Source organism: Eubalaena glacialis, chromosome 12 (genome assembly GCF_028564815.1).
Source record: "Eubalaena glacialis isolate mEubGla1 chromosome 12, mEubGla1.1.hap2.+ XY, whole genome shotgun sequence".
In the NCBI taxonomy this organism is placed as follows: Eukaryota; Metazoa; Chordata; class Mammalia; order Artiodactyla; family Balaenidae; genus Eubalaena; species Eubalaena glacialis.
The window spans coordinates 12796470-12811817 of NC_083727.1; the positions used below are offsets into that span (position 1 = coordinate 12796470).

At 39.4% G+C, this 15348-nt stretch overlaps 2 protein-coding genes across 5 annotated transcripts in view; one reads left to right on the plus strand and one right to left on the minus strand.

Moving 5' to 3' along the window:
• IPCEF1 (interaction protein for cytohesin exchange factors 1) overlaps nucleotides 1-15348 on the plus strand; it is a 165069-nt gene that overhangs the window by 76242 nt on the left and 73479 nt on the right. For 2 of the 4 annotated variants that reach the window (XM_061206999.1, XM_061207000.1), the window contains 2 exons: nucleotides 10120-10156; nucleotides 10781-10950. In XM_061206999.1, coding sequence (XP_061062982.1) covers nucleotides 10792-10950 — 159 coding nt within the window. In that variant the 5' untranslated portion in view covers nucleotides 10120-10156; nucleotides 10781-10791. Of the gene's footprint in view, nucleotides 1-10029; nucleotides 10157-10258; nucleotides 10350-10780; nucleotides 10951-15348 lie in introns of those variants that run through there. The other 2 variants (XM_061207001.1, XM_061206998.1) reach the window with 2 other exon arrangements.
• OPRM1 (opioid receptor mu 1) overlaps nucleotides 10810-15348 on the minus strand; it is a 164582-nt gene continuing 160043 nt past the window's right edge. The window contains exon 4 of the mRNA XM_061207002.1: nucleotides 10810-10848. Coding sequence (XP_061062985.1) covers nucleotides 10810-10848 — 39 coding nt within the window. The remainder of the gene's footprint in view (nucleotides 10849-15348) is intronic.

The following is a 15348-nucleotide window of genomic DNA, read 5'->3' on the forward strand; positions in this document are numbered from 1 at the left end:
GCCACCCACCTGCTTCTATCTGTTCAGTGGCTTCCCTTGGCTTTCAGATGAACTTCATACTTTCAAACATAACTTACATGACGTGGCTTGGCCACTCTGAATGTGGTAACCACCTCCAAAACCTACCTGCACTCGGTGGTCAATGCCTCCTGGCTTGTACCTGCATCTCTGTATCACATCCTCTCAGGCGCAGGTCTTTAGCTGGAGGGCCTGCCCTGACTCCCCGGTTCTAGGTAAGCACTGTGATGGTGTGCAGACCTCATTATCCTTGTTCAGCTCTCTTTCGTCTGTGTTTCACTGGAAGCTGTGTTAGAACTTGCTTGCCATTGAATCTCTGGTCCTTGGCACTTAGCAGTTGTGCAGTAAGTGGTCGTTGAATAAACAAAAGCCATAATTTACCAAATTGTGCCCTGAAAGAAAGCACTAGTATAATCACCTGTAGGATCTGGGTCATAGCTTTTTTGGGAAATTTTTAACATAAATGATTAAATTTGGTACAATCGCTAAACATCCATTTGTGTAGTTCTTGATGTTTATAAGGCTTTCTGTACATTATACTGTGGTGATTAAGCATTATGCACCAAATCAGTATGGCTTAGTTTTCTTTTATGATTAGTTTCTTATTAAAATAAATAGACAGAGATAGATAAATAAATAATAACGACCAGCATGTGAATCTTAAGGCTTGGTTAAGAAACTTCTCTGGTCTCAGATTTTAGTAACAACATTCTAGCTAAAGAAGGAAAACAGCCTTAATTTAATGATGCCAAGGCTCAGAGGGAATGTGACACATCATCTCTTTTACCATTGGACACAATTCTTTTACCTGAAGCTTTCAGGGATTCCTTTCAGGGATTGCTCTAGTGAGGAAGAAATGTCAGAATTATCTTAGATCAAAACTTTATGACAGTGTTTTCTCAAAAACTGTTTTAAATAAATTTCCTTCAGTAAATATTGCCTGGAAAAAATGTCAAGAGAAAACTTTTTCCTGAAACGAAAGTCTCTGCGTATAAATCATGGTTACATTGCTCAATTTTTCTGCTGATGAGGACAAGCTCACTGAATGTGAATGGACATTTACTTCTGGCACCGTGGTCACTGGGTTATCTGCTGTTGCCTGGACTGTCATCTGTGTGGTGATCTAACAGCAGACTGGTCCCTGATGCCTTTGCTTCCCAAGAGAGCTCTGCATTCGTTGTTACAGAACATGTATTGCCTGGTCTTTATGTGTACTGTGTGCTGTGGGCAGCCCAGATATGATTCCAGCCCCCACGGGAACCTGCTCTGCCCCCCACTCCATCCCTGTGTTCATGGTGTGTGTCTCAGGGATGTGGTGATATTCAGGGATGAAGTGAGGAATCTATTTTCCACCTTTTTGATCAACTAGAAAGAGCTGAAATGTTGGCAGCTTGTTTTTTTTAGGCTCCATCAACAGAACTCTATGTTGAATTGCCTGTGCCAATGCTGTCTTGGACGCAGGAGACTGTTTTGCGTATTTTCTGTCCCAAGTAGGACTTCGAGTGGAGAAGTGCATGACAGCTATCTGGGGAACAGATGACTGGATGAGGGCTTGTTAGCTACCACTGGAAAACTTGTGTCCCTCCTCCCAGCGCCTCTCCTCCACCCCATGCCTTCCTATTTCTTGGGTTCCTGATTCTTAGTATGGATATGGTGGATATGGTTAAAACAGGATGCTGGAGAAAGCTACTGTGGTTTTTGAGGAAATAGTATTTTACCTTCAAGGAAACGCCAAGGGTCATCTCTCCAGGTGGGTTCAAACTTAGTGTCAATTGATCCCAGAGGCTTTTCTCTATGTATGTGCCTCTCTGCGGGGAGAAAGATGTTGAAGCAACTTTTATGTTGCTTTTCTCTGCTGATGTTAGCGGAGGTATTTTTCAGCTCTGAGTAATCAAACAATAGAGATGGCTTTCCAGATATTTGTTAAATCTCCACTTGTACCAGGCACTATTATTAAGGCATTATAGGAAGTAAAATTTGATACAAGACCCAGTTAATCTTTTGGTAAATATTTATTGAACGCTTCCTATGTGTCAGGCATCACTCTAGGTGCTAGATTTTGAAGTCATGACGTGTTCAAGAACGTCAATTCTATCTTGAATTCTTGGCCAATCATTGACTCTAAGCAGAGTCGTCATTCAACTACAGAGCTGATAAAAGAGATTTGATAAACTTTAAGAAGCAACATTAACAGGGGAAGTGATTGAGTAGCTGTGTGGGATAGAGGGTTGGACCATTAGATGGATTGTGTTACTACCATGTATGTACTACTCAGATATATAAACAGATAGATTATAATATCCATTTAAGAGGCATCAGCAAAGCATTTTGGAATATAAAAGACAGAAGAAGTAGTAACACCGAGTTAAACAATAGGCTTAGGAGTCTGACTGGCCTGAGTCTTAGTCTTGGCTCTGCTACTAGCTATGTGTGATCTGAGGGGAAGTTACTTAAGCACACCGAGATGAAGTTCCTCATTTGTGAAAAGGAAGGTAAAAATAGTACCTACCATGAAGATCTTTGGGAAATAATATAAATCAATTGCTACAGTGACTACAAATAAATAACACTGAGTGAATGTAAGATTTTTATAAGAGCTCACTGCCTTCTAAAGTCAGAAAGGGCTTTATGGTGGAGGTGGCATTTGGCCTCGATCTGAAAGGATGAGTAAGCATTAAGCAGATGAAAAATGGGGGAAGAGAATAAAGCATTCAAAAGTATGGAGTTGTTAAAGTGCCTGACATTTCTGTAGGATAGAAAAAAGTTTAAGGTGCCAGGAGCGGAATTGGACAGATGTCTTGGTGGGATATTGAAGCTACTGTGGGAAGGGACTCGCTTGTCACTTAAACTGTGATTTCAAGATGGAATCTCATACATGAAATGACCGGCTTCCATTCAATAATGGTCCTGCAGGTTCACACGTAGACACTCCACTGTGCTGTAAATACAGAGCAATGATAGACAAAGAGAAACATAGAAAGCAGGAAAGGCACAGTTAGGCTTAAAAACACAGTAATCATCTCTATGGATCAGAAATAAAAAGTGGCAACATGACTGAAGCTACGGCCTGCTGGGCACCTACCTCATCTGGAGGCAGGAAGCAGTTTGCCTCCTGGTCCAGGTTAGGGAGGTGGGCAAACGCTCCCCTAAATATGAGGGAGCTATGGTCACTTCTTTTTTTAAAATTTTATTTATTTATTTATTTCTGGCTGTGTTGGGTCTTGGCTGCTGCACACGGGCTTTAGTTGCGGTGAGCGGGGGCTACTCTTCCTTGCGGTGCGCGGGCTTCTCATTGCGGTGGCTTCCCTTGTTGCAGAGCATGGGCTCTAGGAGCACGGGCTTCAGTAGTTGTGGCTCGCAGGCTCAGTAGTTGTGGCGCATGGGTTTCAGTAGTTGTGGTTTGCAGGCTTCAGTAGTTGTGGCTCTCGGGCTCAGTAGTTGTGGCTCATGGGCTCTAAAGTGCAGGCTCAGTAGTTGTGGCACACGGGCTTCGTTGCTCCGCGGCATGTGGGATCTTCCCGGACCAGGGCTGGAACCCGTGTCCCCTGCATTGGCAGGCGGATTCTTAACTGCTGTACCACCAGGGAAGCCCCTGCGTTCACTTCTCAATGACAATGGTAAACGGCGGCTCCCCCACTTGTGAAAGGGGCTAAAGATGAAAAGAGAAAACAGTTGTTAAAGCACTGCCTGGCATTACACAATTCCACAAGCTACCTGAGGGCCTAAGAAGGGAGGAATAGGGACACATATCCAAATCAGGAGCTAAACCTAGTCACCAGCCAGACCAGCAACTGGATAGGCAGGAGTTCCCATGATGGCGTCAGGACCTGATTGTAGGACCGATTCCACATCAGGTGGAGGCAACGTCCAAACTGATAAGGAGGGAGGCGCGGCCGTAATGGGGGAAAGGGGAGCAGAGAGGGAGGGAGAGACTAGAGAGAGAGGGAGGGGGAGAGAACGTAAGGCCCTTCCACTCACAATTCTGCAAACTTAAAAGTCCAAAACAGATTTGAGAAATGCTAAGAAAGATAGACTCTCAAATACAAAATTCAAGTATAACTTTATTTTACATAAAAACAAAATTTTAAAGCCTGACGAAAAATTTTAAGTATGAAGCTCAAAGAATCTTTTGTACAATTTTGAAAGAAAAGCAAGCACAAATGAAAAAGTATAAAATGCAAGTGGGCTTTGAAAAAACTGAGGTATTGGAAAAGAAACCATAATCTTTGAAATGGAAAGCTCAGTAAATGGCATACATTCCACGTTGGATACTTTCTAAAAGAGTGTTAGTAAATTGACAAATTTATGCAGGACACGTATGGCACAGGGAGATAAACAGTTTAAAAATTAAGACAAAGAAAATTAAGAGCAGAAAATAATGGAATAGTTAAAAAAAAAAAGAAACAGGTGGAAAGATTGCTGAAATTTTGAAAGAAAAGGCCAAAACATATTCCAGGTTGTAGAGAACTAAAAGTTTTATATATTGCAGAAGGGATTATAAGTAGGACACTTTGAAAGCAATTTGGGGATACCTGCAATATTAAAGATGCACGTATCCTATGACCGTGCAGTCCACTCTCAGATAAATACTCTAGCCCAGAGGAACACGTGTCCAGGTGCACAGTGCAGTTATACAAAGTTGTTAATTGCAACAGTGTTGTGATAGTAAATTAAATGTGGGTCAATAAGTGAATGGATAAATAAATTGTGTCATTTTCATTCACTACAGTGCTATATTGGAATTAGAGCTACTTGTCTCAACATGGAAAAAAATCTCAAAAACACAATACTAAAAATTAAGTATCTCCATTAATGCTATTATTTATAGTATTGTGAATGTTGCTTATAAATAATAAAATTGCATGGGAATGATAAAAATCACATTCAGCTTAGTGTAACCTGGGGTGAATGAGAGGGAAATGGAAAAGGGCAGTTGTACATAGGGAGACATGAGTGTATTTAGATTTCATTACCTTAAAAGTAAAATCAAAGAGTAAGAAAGAAAAGAAGGAAGAAAGAGATGTGTGCTCAGTGAGTTAGAATATGATAGAGTTGAGACTTTTGATACCATGTTGTTAAATTGCTTTTCAATTTCCACATCCCACTATCAGTGAGTAAGTGTGTATCTGTAATTTACTGCAGGAGAGATTATAAGCATAGGAGTGTGGTTTTGAAAAAACAAGTGACAATCTCTCTTTTGGCCCTAGGCCCTCCTGTTACTATCATGCCTCCTCTTTTTAATCAAGGTTCTGGTGAGACTAGTCTTCAGTGCTGTGTTGACTTCTTTAATTCCCATTCCTCCCCAACCCACTGGAATTTGTTTTCCAGCCAACACGACAATGAAACTGTTTTGCCAAGGTCTCCAGTAACTTTTTCTTTCTCTTTGACACTGGTAGTATTTAATGGTCTGGGCTCACCTTTCCCTTCAATCTCTCCCTCACTTCCATGACAGCGCCTCTCCTGGTTTTCTTTTGTCCTTTGCCGTTCCGCTCAGTCTCCTTGACCTTTCCTGCTGCTTCCGTGTAAACATACTGGTCTTCCTTCGGATTCTGACGTCAGCCCTTTGACGTTCTACACATCTGGGTTATCTTATCCAAACTCAAGACTTCCACTCTCTGTACACTGATGATTCCTAATTTTACGTCTTTATTCCAGATTTCCTCCAAATCCTTAAACCCTTAAGTACTATATATACTGACTATTTCCATCAGATGCCTCTTATGTACATCAAACTCAATATGTTTATTACTGAATATATTATAATTCAGTATATATGACTGTGTTCTCTATATTGATGTCATTTATCCCATTGCTTAAGCTAGAAACGCTTTCCCTGGCACGTTGCTCTCCCTCACTTTCCATGTTCTAAATTCCTCCTCCTCTTCCCCCTCAGCTCCCTGTCGTCCTTCCTTTTCTCCTCTCTCTCTCTTCTTCCCCTTCGCCCTAGTCCTTCTTTTATAATATTTCTCGGATTTCTCTTCTGTGTAGAAAGTGCCATTGCTTCCAGCTTCCCCTCAAACTCTAGTCCTTGCTTTTCTGTCCTCCTCCTTTATATAATATCAACAACCAAAGCAAATACCTTAAAGGCCACTACTTTATGAATTTTACTCTTGAAACAAATATTTGCGTTTTACCATTTACTTTTGTGACTTTGGGCACAATACTGAACCTCCGTTTGCTTCAATTTCCTCATCTGTAAAATGTGCATTATAATAGCACCTAAGCCATAAATGTTGGGAGAATTCAATCCAGGTATTTATGAAAAGGCTCAGAGCAGTGACTGGCCTATGGCAAACATTATATGAGTATAAGCTTTATATATATTTCTTAGTTATCATTGTTTTCAATTACTGTCTATTGTTATTATAAAGTCTCTTATCTGTCTTCATTTTTCACTATTAGACATTTTCTTTTCATATTAACTTATTAAGTAATATGAAAGTGGTTAGTCTTCTGAAAAAAACTAAGCAAGTTTTTCATGTATTTTTACAGGTAAAATTTTAATATATAAAAGCTTTAAAATTCTCTTTACAAAGTTGAGTTCAATTTGCCAGGAAGGAGAAAAGATGTTTGTGGGGCAAAGATGTTTGCGGAGAAACATGCCTAATAGCTTTGTCAGCTGGAGCTGGCTTGGATCTAAAATATTTAGGAATTTTTGTGGCTTCGTTAAAGTAGTGGTAAAACTGGCAGTCGTGTGAGGTTTTACACGATGGAACTTGGGTAAATGCCACAAATCAAGACTAGCATAACACTATATAATTTTGCTTAATGCCAGGACCATTGTGAAGTTTGATGTAATGACAAACCACTTTATGGTGAATTTTAATATATCATGGGGGGTAAATTGTACCTGTAAGAGTTAATAATTACTATATATATTAGAAGTCAGTATAATAATTGCCCTGATCTTTGTTGTGAGCACCATCATTCAATATCAGAGGAGGTCCATTTGCATATTTTACACTGGTTCCTTTTTAAGTTTGTACAACGTGTGATTTTGAGTGATTAATGACCAAGTGAATTTTTTTAAGCACCTTAAAAAGTAGAAGAAAAATAGTCTTTTTCAATAAAAAGGAAATATTTATTTAAAAGAGAAAATTTTCTCAAGCTTTAGAACCGAGTTAGGGCAAATTCAGAATTTAGAGTAATTCTTCAGTTTTACCTACAACATGCCAATGGGAAGAAAATTGTGTGAGAAAAATATCTTATTAGGCTTTGGATATTTGTTATGATTGTTATAATTCCCTATCGAAAAACTGTCTCATAAAATGCACACTGCTTGCTTGGCTTTTTGTCACTCACTTAGTGAAATAAACCACATGCAAGATCTTTATGAAACTGACTAGTTCGTGGGTTCCATTTCCTGTTGTGAGGGGTTAGATGTATCTCAAACTCACTAAAGTTCTCAAGATTGTTTTCATTCTTTCATGTAAACCAATTTAGGTTTCAAATTCATATATTTCAAGTGAAACTGAAATTCTCTCTAATTTATCATTTCTATAATATGCAGTTCTGCTTCTGGTTGGGGGAAACAGTTTGAACAGTTATATAGATTTTACGATAATTTGCCTTAGGAGAAGTACTGTCTGAGGAGGGCTGACTCAAAGACTAAACTCCCTGCTCCCCTTTAAAAAAGTCTGAATAAAGTCCTCTCGGTCTTGGGTGCTCACGTTGCTTGAGGTATTGTCCTGCTTAGAGCCCCACTTCTCTTCCAGCCCAGGTGCAAGAATCTAGCGTAGACCGAGGCCTGGTTTGGGGCAAAGTTGAGACAGAGCCTACAGTTTGATAGGGGGCTTTCTCTAGAACCAGCCGTAAGGTTGGGTGGTAGAGCTGGAGAGCCCTTGCTGCACTGGGAGCCCATAAGTGATGGATGGAGGAGATTCATTGGTTCCCAGTCAGGAGGCTTGGGGTGGGTGATGCTTCCCTTTACAGATCCTACAGCTGTCCTCTCCTTCCTCTCTCTCTCCTTTTCAGAGCTGCTCTTTTTGTATGAGCTAATGTGATTTACTTTGTTCAGATGGGGCCAGAACGTTCTAGGAATGCCTCTGTCTACAGCTCCCTTTTCTCCCTATTCCCCTGGTTCTTAGTTTGTCTTGAGTGCTTCCTGGGGTCTCCTGGAGCCCAGATTTTCTAAAAGTGTTCCCACTATCTAAATTGACTTACTCTCTTCTTCACCTTTAGTCCTGGCTCTCAGCTAAGTTCTAGCTATCCAAATGGTATACATTATGCAAATAAGATATTTGGGCTAATATATTTTGTTAATAGGTTTTGCTGACCTCAGATAATTGCCTATAGAAAAGATTCCAGGAGACCATTTGAGGGAATGGTGGGAATTTTAGACCGAGATGCAGGTCAGTGTGGGAGATATCTTATGAAGCGGAGCTGAGACTAGAACTTGGTCAAAAATGCCTAAATTTTAGTTGTGTGTCATGACTCTAGCATGTCTACTCTTGACTAAAGTTTAGAGCAATTATTGCCTTTGTCATGTCCTTTTTTCACAAGGATGATTAATTTCTTCAGAAATAAAATTTTATTCTAACATTTGTAAAATAAAAAGTTGGTATGGGATTTCCCAGAAAATATAATTTAAGCACTTTAACTTCATGATTGTTGCTGAAGGAAATACAAATCCTACCTATCTTGAAAATTACTAGGAAATTTTTGTTTATTAGATATGAAGTACTTGTTTATATCTATAATCATGTATTATAGTACATAGTCACATAAAATATTTTTAGTTTTTAGTGCATTTTCAGGTACAATCTTGTTAAATATTTTTGAAACCTACAGGATTGGAATTATTATAAATATATTGATTTTACGAATGAGGAAGTTGGTTTCGAGTAATAAACTGATTTTTCCCTGAGTAACACAGCTACTATGTATGACAACCGTGAGTTGATTTCAGGCCTCTGGATTTTAAAATCCCATTTTATTTCCACTCTGTCGTATTCCCTCTTCAAACATATCATAGAAGCATTGTAGCTATTAGATCAATAGTTAGGTATGGAGAATACTAGCCAGGTGCATCTAAAATAACATTATAAAATCTTGTAATAAGATTGCATACCAATTTTTAGAACTGCTTTTCCATTATGTACAATTTTTTTCAAATTCTCCACTTGTTACCAGAAAAGATTAAGTCAATTAAACTTCACTAAATTCGGTTTAGATATTGTGGAGGAAAAAATGAAACTTCTTTAATTTAAAACGTTTCTCTCTCTGCACACACACACACACACACACACACACACACACACACAGCCGTTGAAAGCATTTTTTTTGTTTGTTTTCTATTTTTGCTGATAGTCTGATGATTTTACATGAATTGTTTAAAATGTATTGTGAAAAACATGTATTTCAGATTGTCTTTTGTCTGATTTGAATATTTGAAGAGCTAGTGTCAAATAGAAATTGGCAATTAATTTATCTTCCATAAAACATATGAGAAACATTCAGAGATACTTAAGGCAATATGTAATTTAAATCTAGATGTACATAAGAATTTCCTGATAAGGAGGGTTGATAGGTACTTAGATCTCACCAAAAGAGGTTGTGGAACTTCTTTTTTCTGGGATGTTTACTTCATGTGGCTTAGATGCAACCCCATGGTGTTAGCAGGACCATGAATTTGACAATCTGATGTGAACCTGTAGTATTGCGACATTGCAATGGTTATCTTGCAGGTTTATTTAAATAATTGCTGTTATTTAGAAATGGCACAAAAAGAAGCACAACATAATTTTGTCTTCTCTCACAAAAAAAAAAGGGAAATATTTTTATTATTTTTAAGAACTTGAGTGAACGGTGTCCTTTCATAACTAAAGCGGTAGTGAGAAAGATGCCTGTGGGTGGAAACAGGAAACATTAGTGATAAACGCTGTTACGTATTTTTTTCAGGTGCAGCTCCATGTCTATTGATTCTAATTAGCACATTTCGTGCCGCAGCTAGTAGCTCCCCTTTAGCTCTGCTTGGAGAGTTTTTTTTTTAGCTTCCATCCTGCTCATACATACTGCCACCTCCTCCCTCCTTCTCTCGTTACAAATGTTACAACACAATCAGAAATTTCCTCTTTTCTTTCCTTCCTGCATTTCCAGCAGGTTCCCTTGCGTCAGAAGCAGAGAAAGAAAACTAAAGGTAATTAGATCTTTTGTTTCTTTATCCCGTTTGTGTGTGTGAGTGTCCTTTTCTCCTGGATGCCTTCTTTAGGATCTGATTTTTGTCTGTCTTAATGCTAATATCAGAAGGTGGATGGCAGATTAATTTGGGGTTCTTTTGGATCGATTTTAAGAAATGACGGCATGCTGTTCATTTGGATTAATCCCCCGTGGTATGTCAATAGAGCTTAGAAAGACTGGCACTGAGTTGGGGAAGTGGCCGTGTTTCTAGGTGGGCATTAACCCTTTTGCGTCTCTTGCATAACTACTGCTATTATTGTTGAAACGAGCTGTGTTAGTGCAGTGATGTGCCTGCCAGACTCATGATTTTCATGTTTTCAGCTTATTCCATTGAAGAATATTCTTAGGCTAACACTTGCATGTGAGTCTCACTGTTTCTTTGATCATTCATATCTTGTACCTTCTAAGCACCAAATGAATGGTTAAAAATAAAATCGATAAATTACTTTCTTTTTGCATTTGCTTTGCATAAATCTTGGTACAAAAATCCAACTTCCTGGAGGTAAACAGCGAACAGTTACCTTTCAGTCTGTCACATACATCAGGGTACGATGTTACCTACCTTTTCACATAATTGTTGCAGGTTTTTTCACCATGAGTCGGAGGAGGATATCATGTAAAGACCTGGGGCATGCTGACTGCCAAGGGTGGCTATATAAGAAAAAGGAAAAAGGAACTTTCCTAGGCAACAAATGGAAAAAGTTCTGGGTGGTCCTGAAGGGATCATCAGTGTACTGGTACAGCAATCAAATGGTGAGTCCACTGTCCCCCTCCTGTTCCAGGACTCGTTAACAGAGGGTGGGTCAAAGGTCATTGTGGAGCAGGTGATCCCCGTGGGAAAGATCATTTTTATTTCTGGGACTTGGAACAGAGCAAAGAAACAAATAAGTTGTAGAAACTGTTTCTGTAGATATGTAGGTTATTCTATTATACCTGACGGAGGAGAAAACCATCCTGCTTGACTAATCTTTGGTTGAAGAGGGGCATCCAAACATATATCCTTATTGAAGGAGGATTTCAGGGCCTATTAATGTTACTCTTCCATGATAGATGCTAATCATTTCAGGATTTCCTTGGACAGCACTTGATATGGGAACTTGACCTTGTTAAGATCTCTACTAAAAAAAAGGGACCCAACTTTATTGGGGTGTAAATTGATTCAGTCCACAGGAAGCTATTTTCTTTTCTCCTCCTTTATTATCTTCTTTTCCTCTGACCTTCTCTACTAGGTGGGTTGGTTTTGGAATCGCTAACCTGTGGGCTGGCATTGTGTTGGTGATTGTCATCTCTTGTTCTTTGGCATGTACAGGGAAGGCATTAAACTAATGATGCTTGGACAACACTTGATAAGAAAGCTGCCTAACTTATCCTGTAATAGGCACTTCACTTTTGTGGTCTGCTTTGCAGGCGAGTTTTCTGTTGGAAATGGCTGCAAATAAAGTTACTGTTAAAATGTGTACCGATCTTTCCTGGCTTGAAACGTTCTGAAAACAACGATATTTGTCGAATATTGAGTAGAGACCTTTCACAAAGGAACTCTCTCCACGAACACCGAGTAGCCATTTGCTGATCTCAGGTGAGCCTGAGTTTCTCTTTGTGGTAGAGTGAAGGTCAGAAATGGATGTCCTTTAATCCATTAAGGGAAAATCATTTAAAAATCGACCACAAGCCAGAAAAATTCTTTTTATGTGACACCATTCTTTTAAAATGACTTGTGTATGCCCATCTCTCAAGCAACAGAGCTTTAGGGCAAATAACTTTATAAATGTAAAATAAGTGCCCCGTGTAGTTTGTGGGTAAAATTTTTAGTTGATAAATTTACATTCACTGGCCACTAATCAAAAAATTGTGTACCCACATAACCCAAGGCATCTGTCCTATCAGGATTTGATTAAACTGGACCCAAATCCAATTCCAGTGCCCTGGAATAAGCATCCTCCCCTGTGCTTTTCTCTGTACTCCCCCTCCCCTGTCCCCTGTTCCCAAGCTTACAGATTTGGTTTCACCCAAAACATGGTACAAAATTCTTCACTGAGTTTTACAAAAATATATATTTTTGAGCTTTTGGCGAGCTTTAACAATTTTATCAAATATTTGGGAGCTTCATAAGAAAGAAACACCTTGCAGAGTATGCAGTCTTCCACTATCTTCTTTTTCTCTCTTTTCTTCTCCCCTCCTGGATACATTTACCATCTTGTCTAGCATGGAATAGTTTTACCCAAATTAAGGCAAACTGGAGCTGGGGTCTCACCTTCTATCCTAAGGGATTTTTCCTGAACAAATACAGCTTCCTTCTTAACGAAGGTTAATTAATTATGGTTAATATAACTTTCTCCCTCTCGTTTATAATATTTTAGGCTCTCGCTTTTGGTTAGTTGTGCAAGTGAGAGTTTGCATCTTCTATGAAATGTGAGGGCTTACTGATTTACCTTTTAATAGCTCTCTAGGAATTTTCCGAGGCTGTTGGAAGGATTGCGTGCTGATGGAGCGTGACACATCTGTGGGAAGTAACAAAACTCAGATATAAGCATGGCGTTAATTTTCTCATTCAGTCACATTATTCTGCACGTATGTTCTGGTGCTGTTCCTGTCTTCATAGAATCGAGTCCCCTCTGAACCACACATAGTTACAGATTTGGCTTATTTGGCTTCATGAGTTCATTTGGCTTAAGTTTCTCTTAGAAGAGCAATGAATTACCTATTTTAGGCATTAGGAATCTCATGCTTCCACAGGGAGCTGCACTGTTGACTGAGACTAGATTAGAAAGAGGAAAAGGAGGGAGCATCAGACCCCCTTGAGCACCCCTGTCCTCACTTGCTGTCATGCAAACAGATAAAGCAATATTCACATAGCAAATCACGTACTCTAATAGAATTAGATTAGCAGCATGGAATGGAGAATAAATTTACTGTTATTTGGCCACAGAATTATTCTATTAAACTTGTGGTATATAACAGAAGGACCCTTTCAACTTCCTAATTCTATGACTCTGTGTTACAGAGGAATAATCTCTCCACACACACCCACACACACACCCTGACATCTTAATTATATGTTTGTTTGGGGGAAAAAAGGCTACTCAGTGAACACTTAATGAACAGTCATAATCCTGCTATGTGTGTGAATATCAACTGTGAAATAATTGCGGAACACATACCCTCAGGCTGAGAACATTTATTTACTTTCTGCCACTCAAGGAATTCAGATTCAACAAAGTAGCTCCCAAGGCACCAATGTCTTAGGAACAAACTTCTGCTGCTTGTACCTTCCCTGTTCCCCATTCTTTCTCATATGGTAATGGAGCTGATAGCATCACAGCCAGAGCCACCTCTTATCGAATGCCTACCCTATGTCAAGGGAGAGTCGAGGTACCTTTCATACACACTCTTTTTAACTTCTCCAAAATACCCTCCAAGGTAGCAATTGTCACCACGTTTAGAAAGTTGGGAAGGCTGAGACTCATAGAACTTGTGTACATTCTCCAAGTGACCCAAGTCCTAAGGGGAGGGGATAAAATAGACCCTCTTTAGCCCCTTTGACTCTTCAGCCCCCGGTTGTTGTCATATGCCAACCTGACCCCATGCGGGGACCAGGATAAATGAAGTGGTTCAACTCCCCTATCGTCTGTGTTCAATGGGGTTTGGAGAGAACAACTCTAGAAGTGAAACGTGGGGCCGTTCTTACGTGCAAGTACAAGTGAGCTCATGGGATCCCTTTGCTTGTCTCTCTTGTTCGCTGACACAACCTGAGGAGACATCACCCTCACCTCTCTCAGCGTTTTGTCATTGTTGTTACCTAGTAACTGACGCATGGTGTACTGCCTTCTTCCATCACTCTTTGCTGCTTTAAAAAGTACTACCCAGATTTCCTTGAGAAAGGTCAAGTCCAGACACTCATCTACCATTTTTCACACCCCATATTATGTGCATAGAATGTGATGCAGCACACAAGAATTTTTTTTTTACGTCTTACAAAACCATATTCAAGTTGAACAGCCTTAAAAATCCAGGCTGTTTAAAATCCTGGATTGAAATCCACACAATTGTTTTCCTTTGCCTCTAGATAAATTACCAATTCATTTCCTGGCTCCTGAGAGTCTGCTGACCTGTACCTATCTTACTTCCCCAGCCTCCCCACCTCCACCCAAGCTTCAACTACAGAACTGCTTTTAATTCCTTATTAATGTCATATATGCCGGCTGTCTCTTTAAGCCTTTGCATATGCTGTTTTTCAGCTCAGAAAACTCTTTGTCTTCATGCTGTACAGTCTTTCTCCCACCCAATTCCATCAAGCTTATTCCTCCTCATAAGTCAAATTTTAGTTTAAATAGCGCATCCTCTAGGTGTTCTTACCTTTCCTCTGACCCAAATTAGGCTGCCTCTTCTTCTCCCATAGCAAGCTATACTTATTACACTTATCTTCCTCTTTCGTACGTGTTGTTAGACTTGCTGTTTTCCATAATTGATAATAATCTCTGTAGAGAAAGACCATAGTATATCTTTAGCACCTTAGGTAGTGTCTGATACTTTCTAGGGACTCAAGTAATATTTGTTGATTTCATAAATAAATCAGATTTAGGAATCATCAGCATTTACCTTACCCATGGGAATTTTGAGAAATGGGATGGTGAATAAGGACTGCTTTATTTTATTTTATTTATTTTTATACAGCAGGTTCTTATTAGTCATCCATTTTATACACATCAGTGTATACGTGTCAATCTCAATCTCCCAATTCATCACACCACCATCCCCCCACCCCACTTTCCCCCCTTGGTGTCCATACGTTTGTTCTCTACATCTGTGTCTCTATTTCTGCCCTGCAAACCGGTTCATCTGTACCATTTTTCTAGGTTCCACATATATGCGTTAATATACAGTATTTGTTTTTCTCTTTCTAACTTATTTCACTCTGTATGACAGTCTCTAGATTCATCCATGTCTCTACAAATGACCCAATTTCGTTCCTTTTTATGGCTGAGTAATATTCCATTCTATATATGTACCACATCTTCTTTACCCATTCGTCTGTCGATGGGCTTTTAGGTTGCTTCCATGACCTGGCTATTGTAAATAGTGCAGCAGTGAACATTGGGGTGCATGTGTCTTTTTGAATTATGGTTTTCTCTGGGTATATGCCCAGTAGTGGGA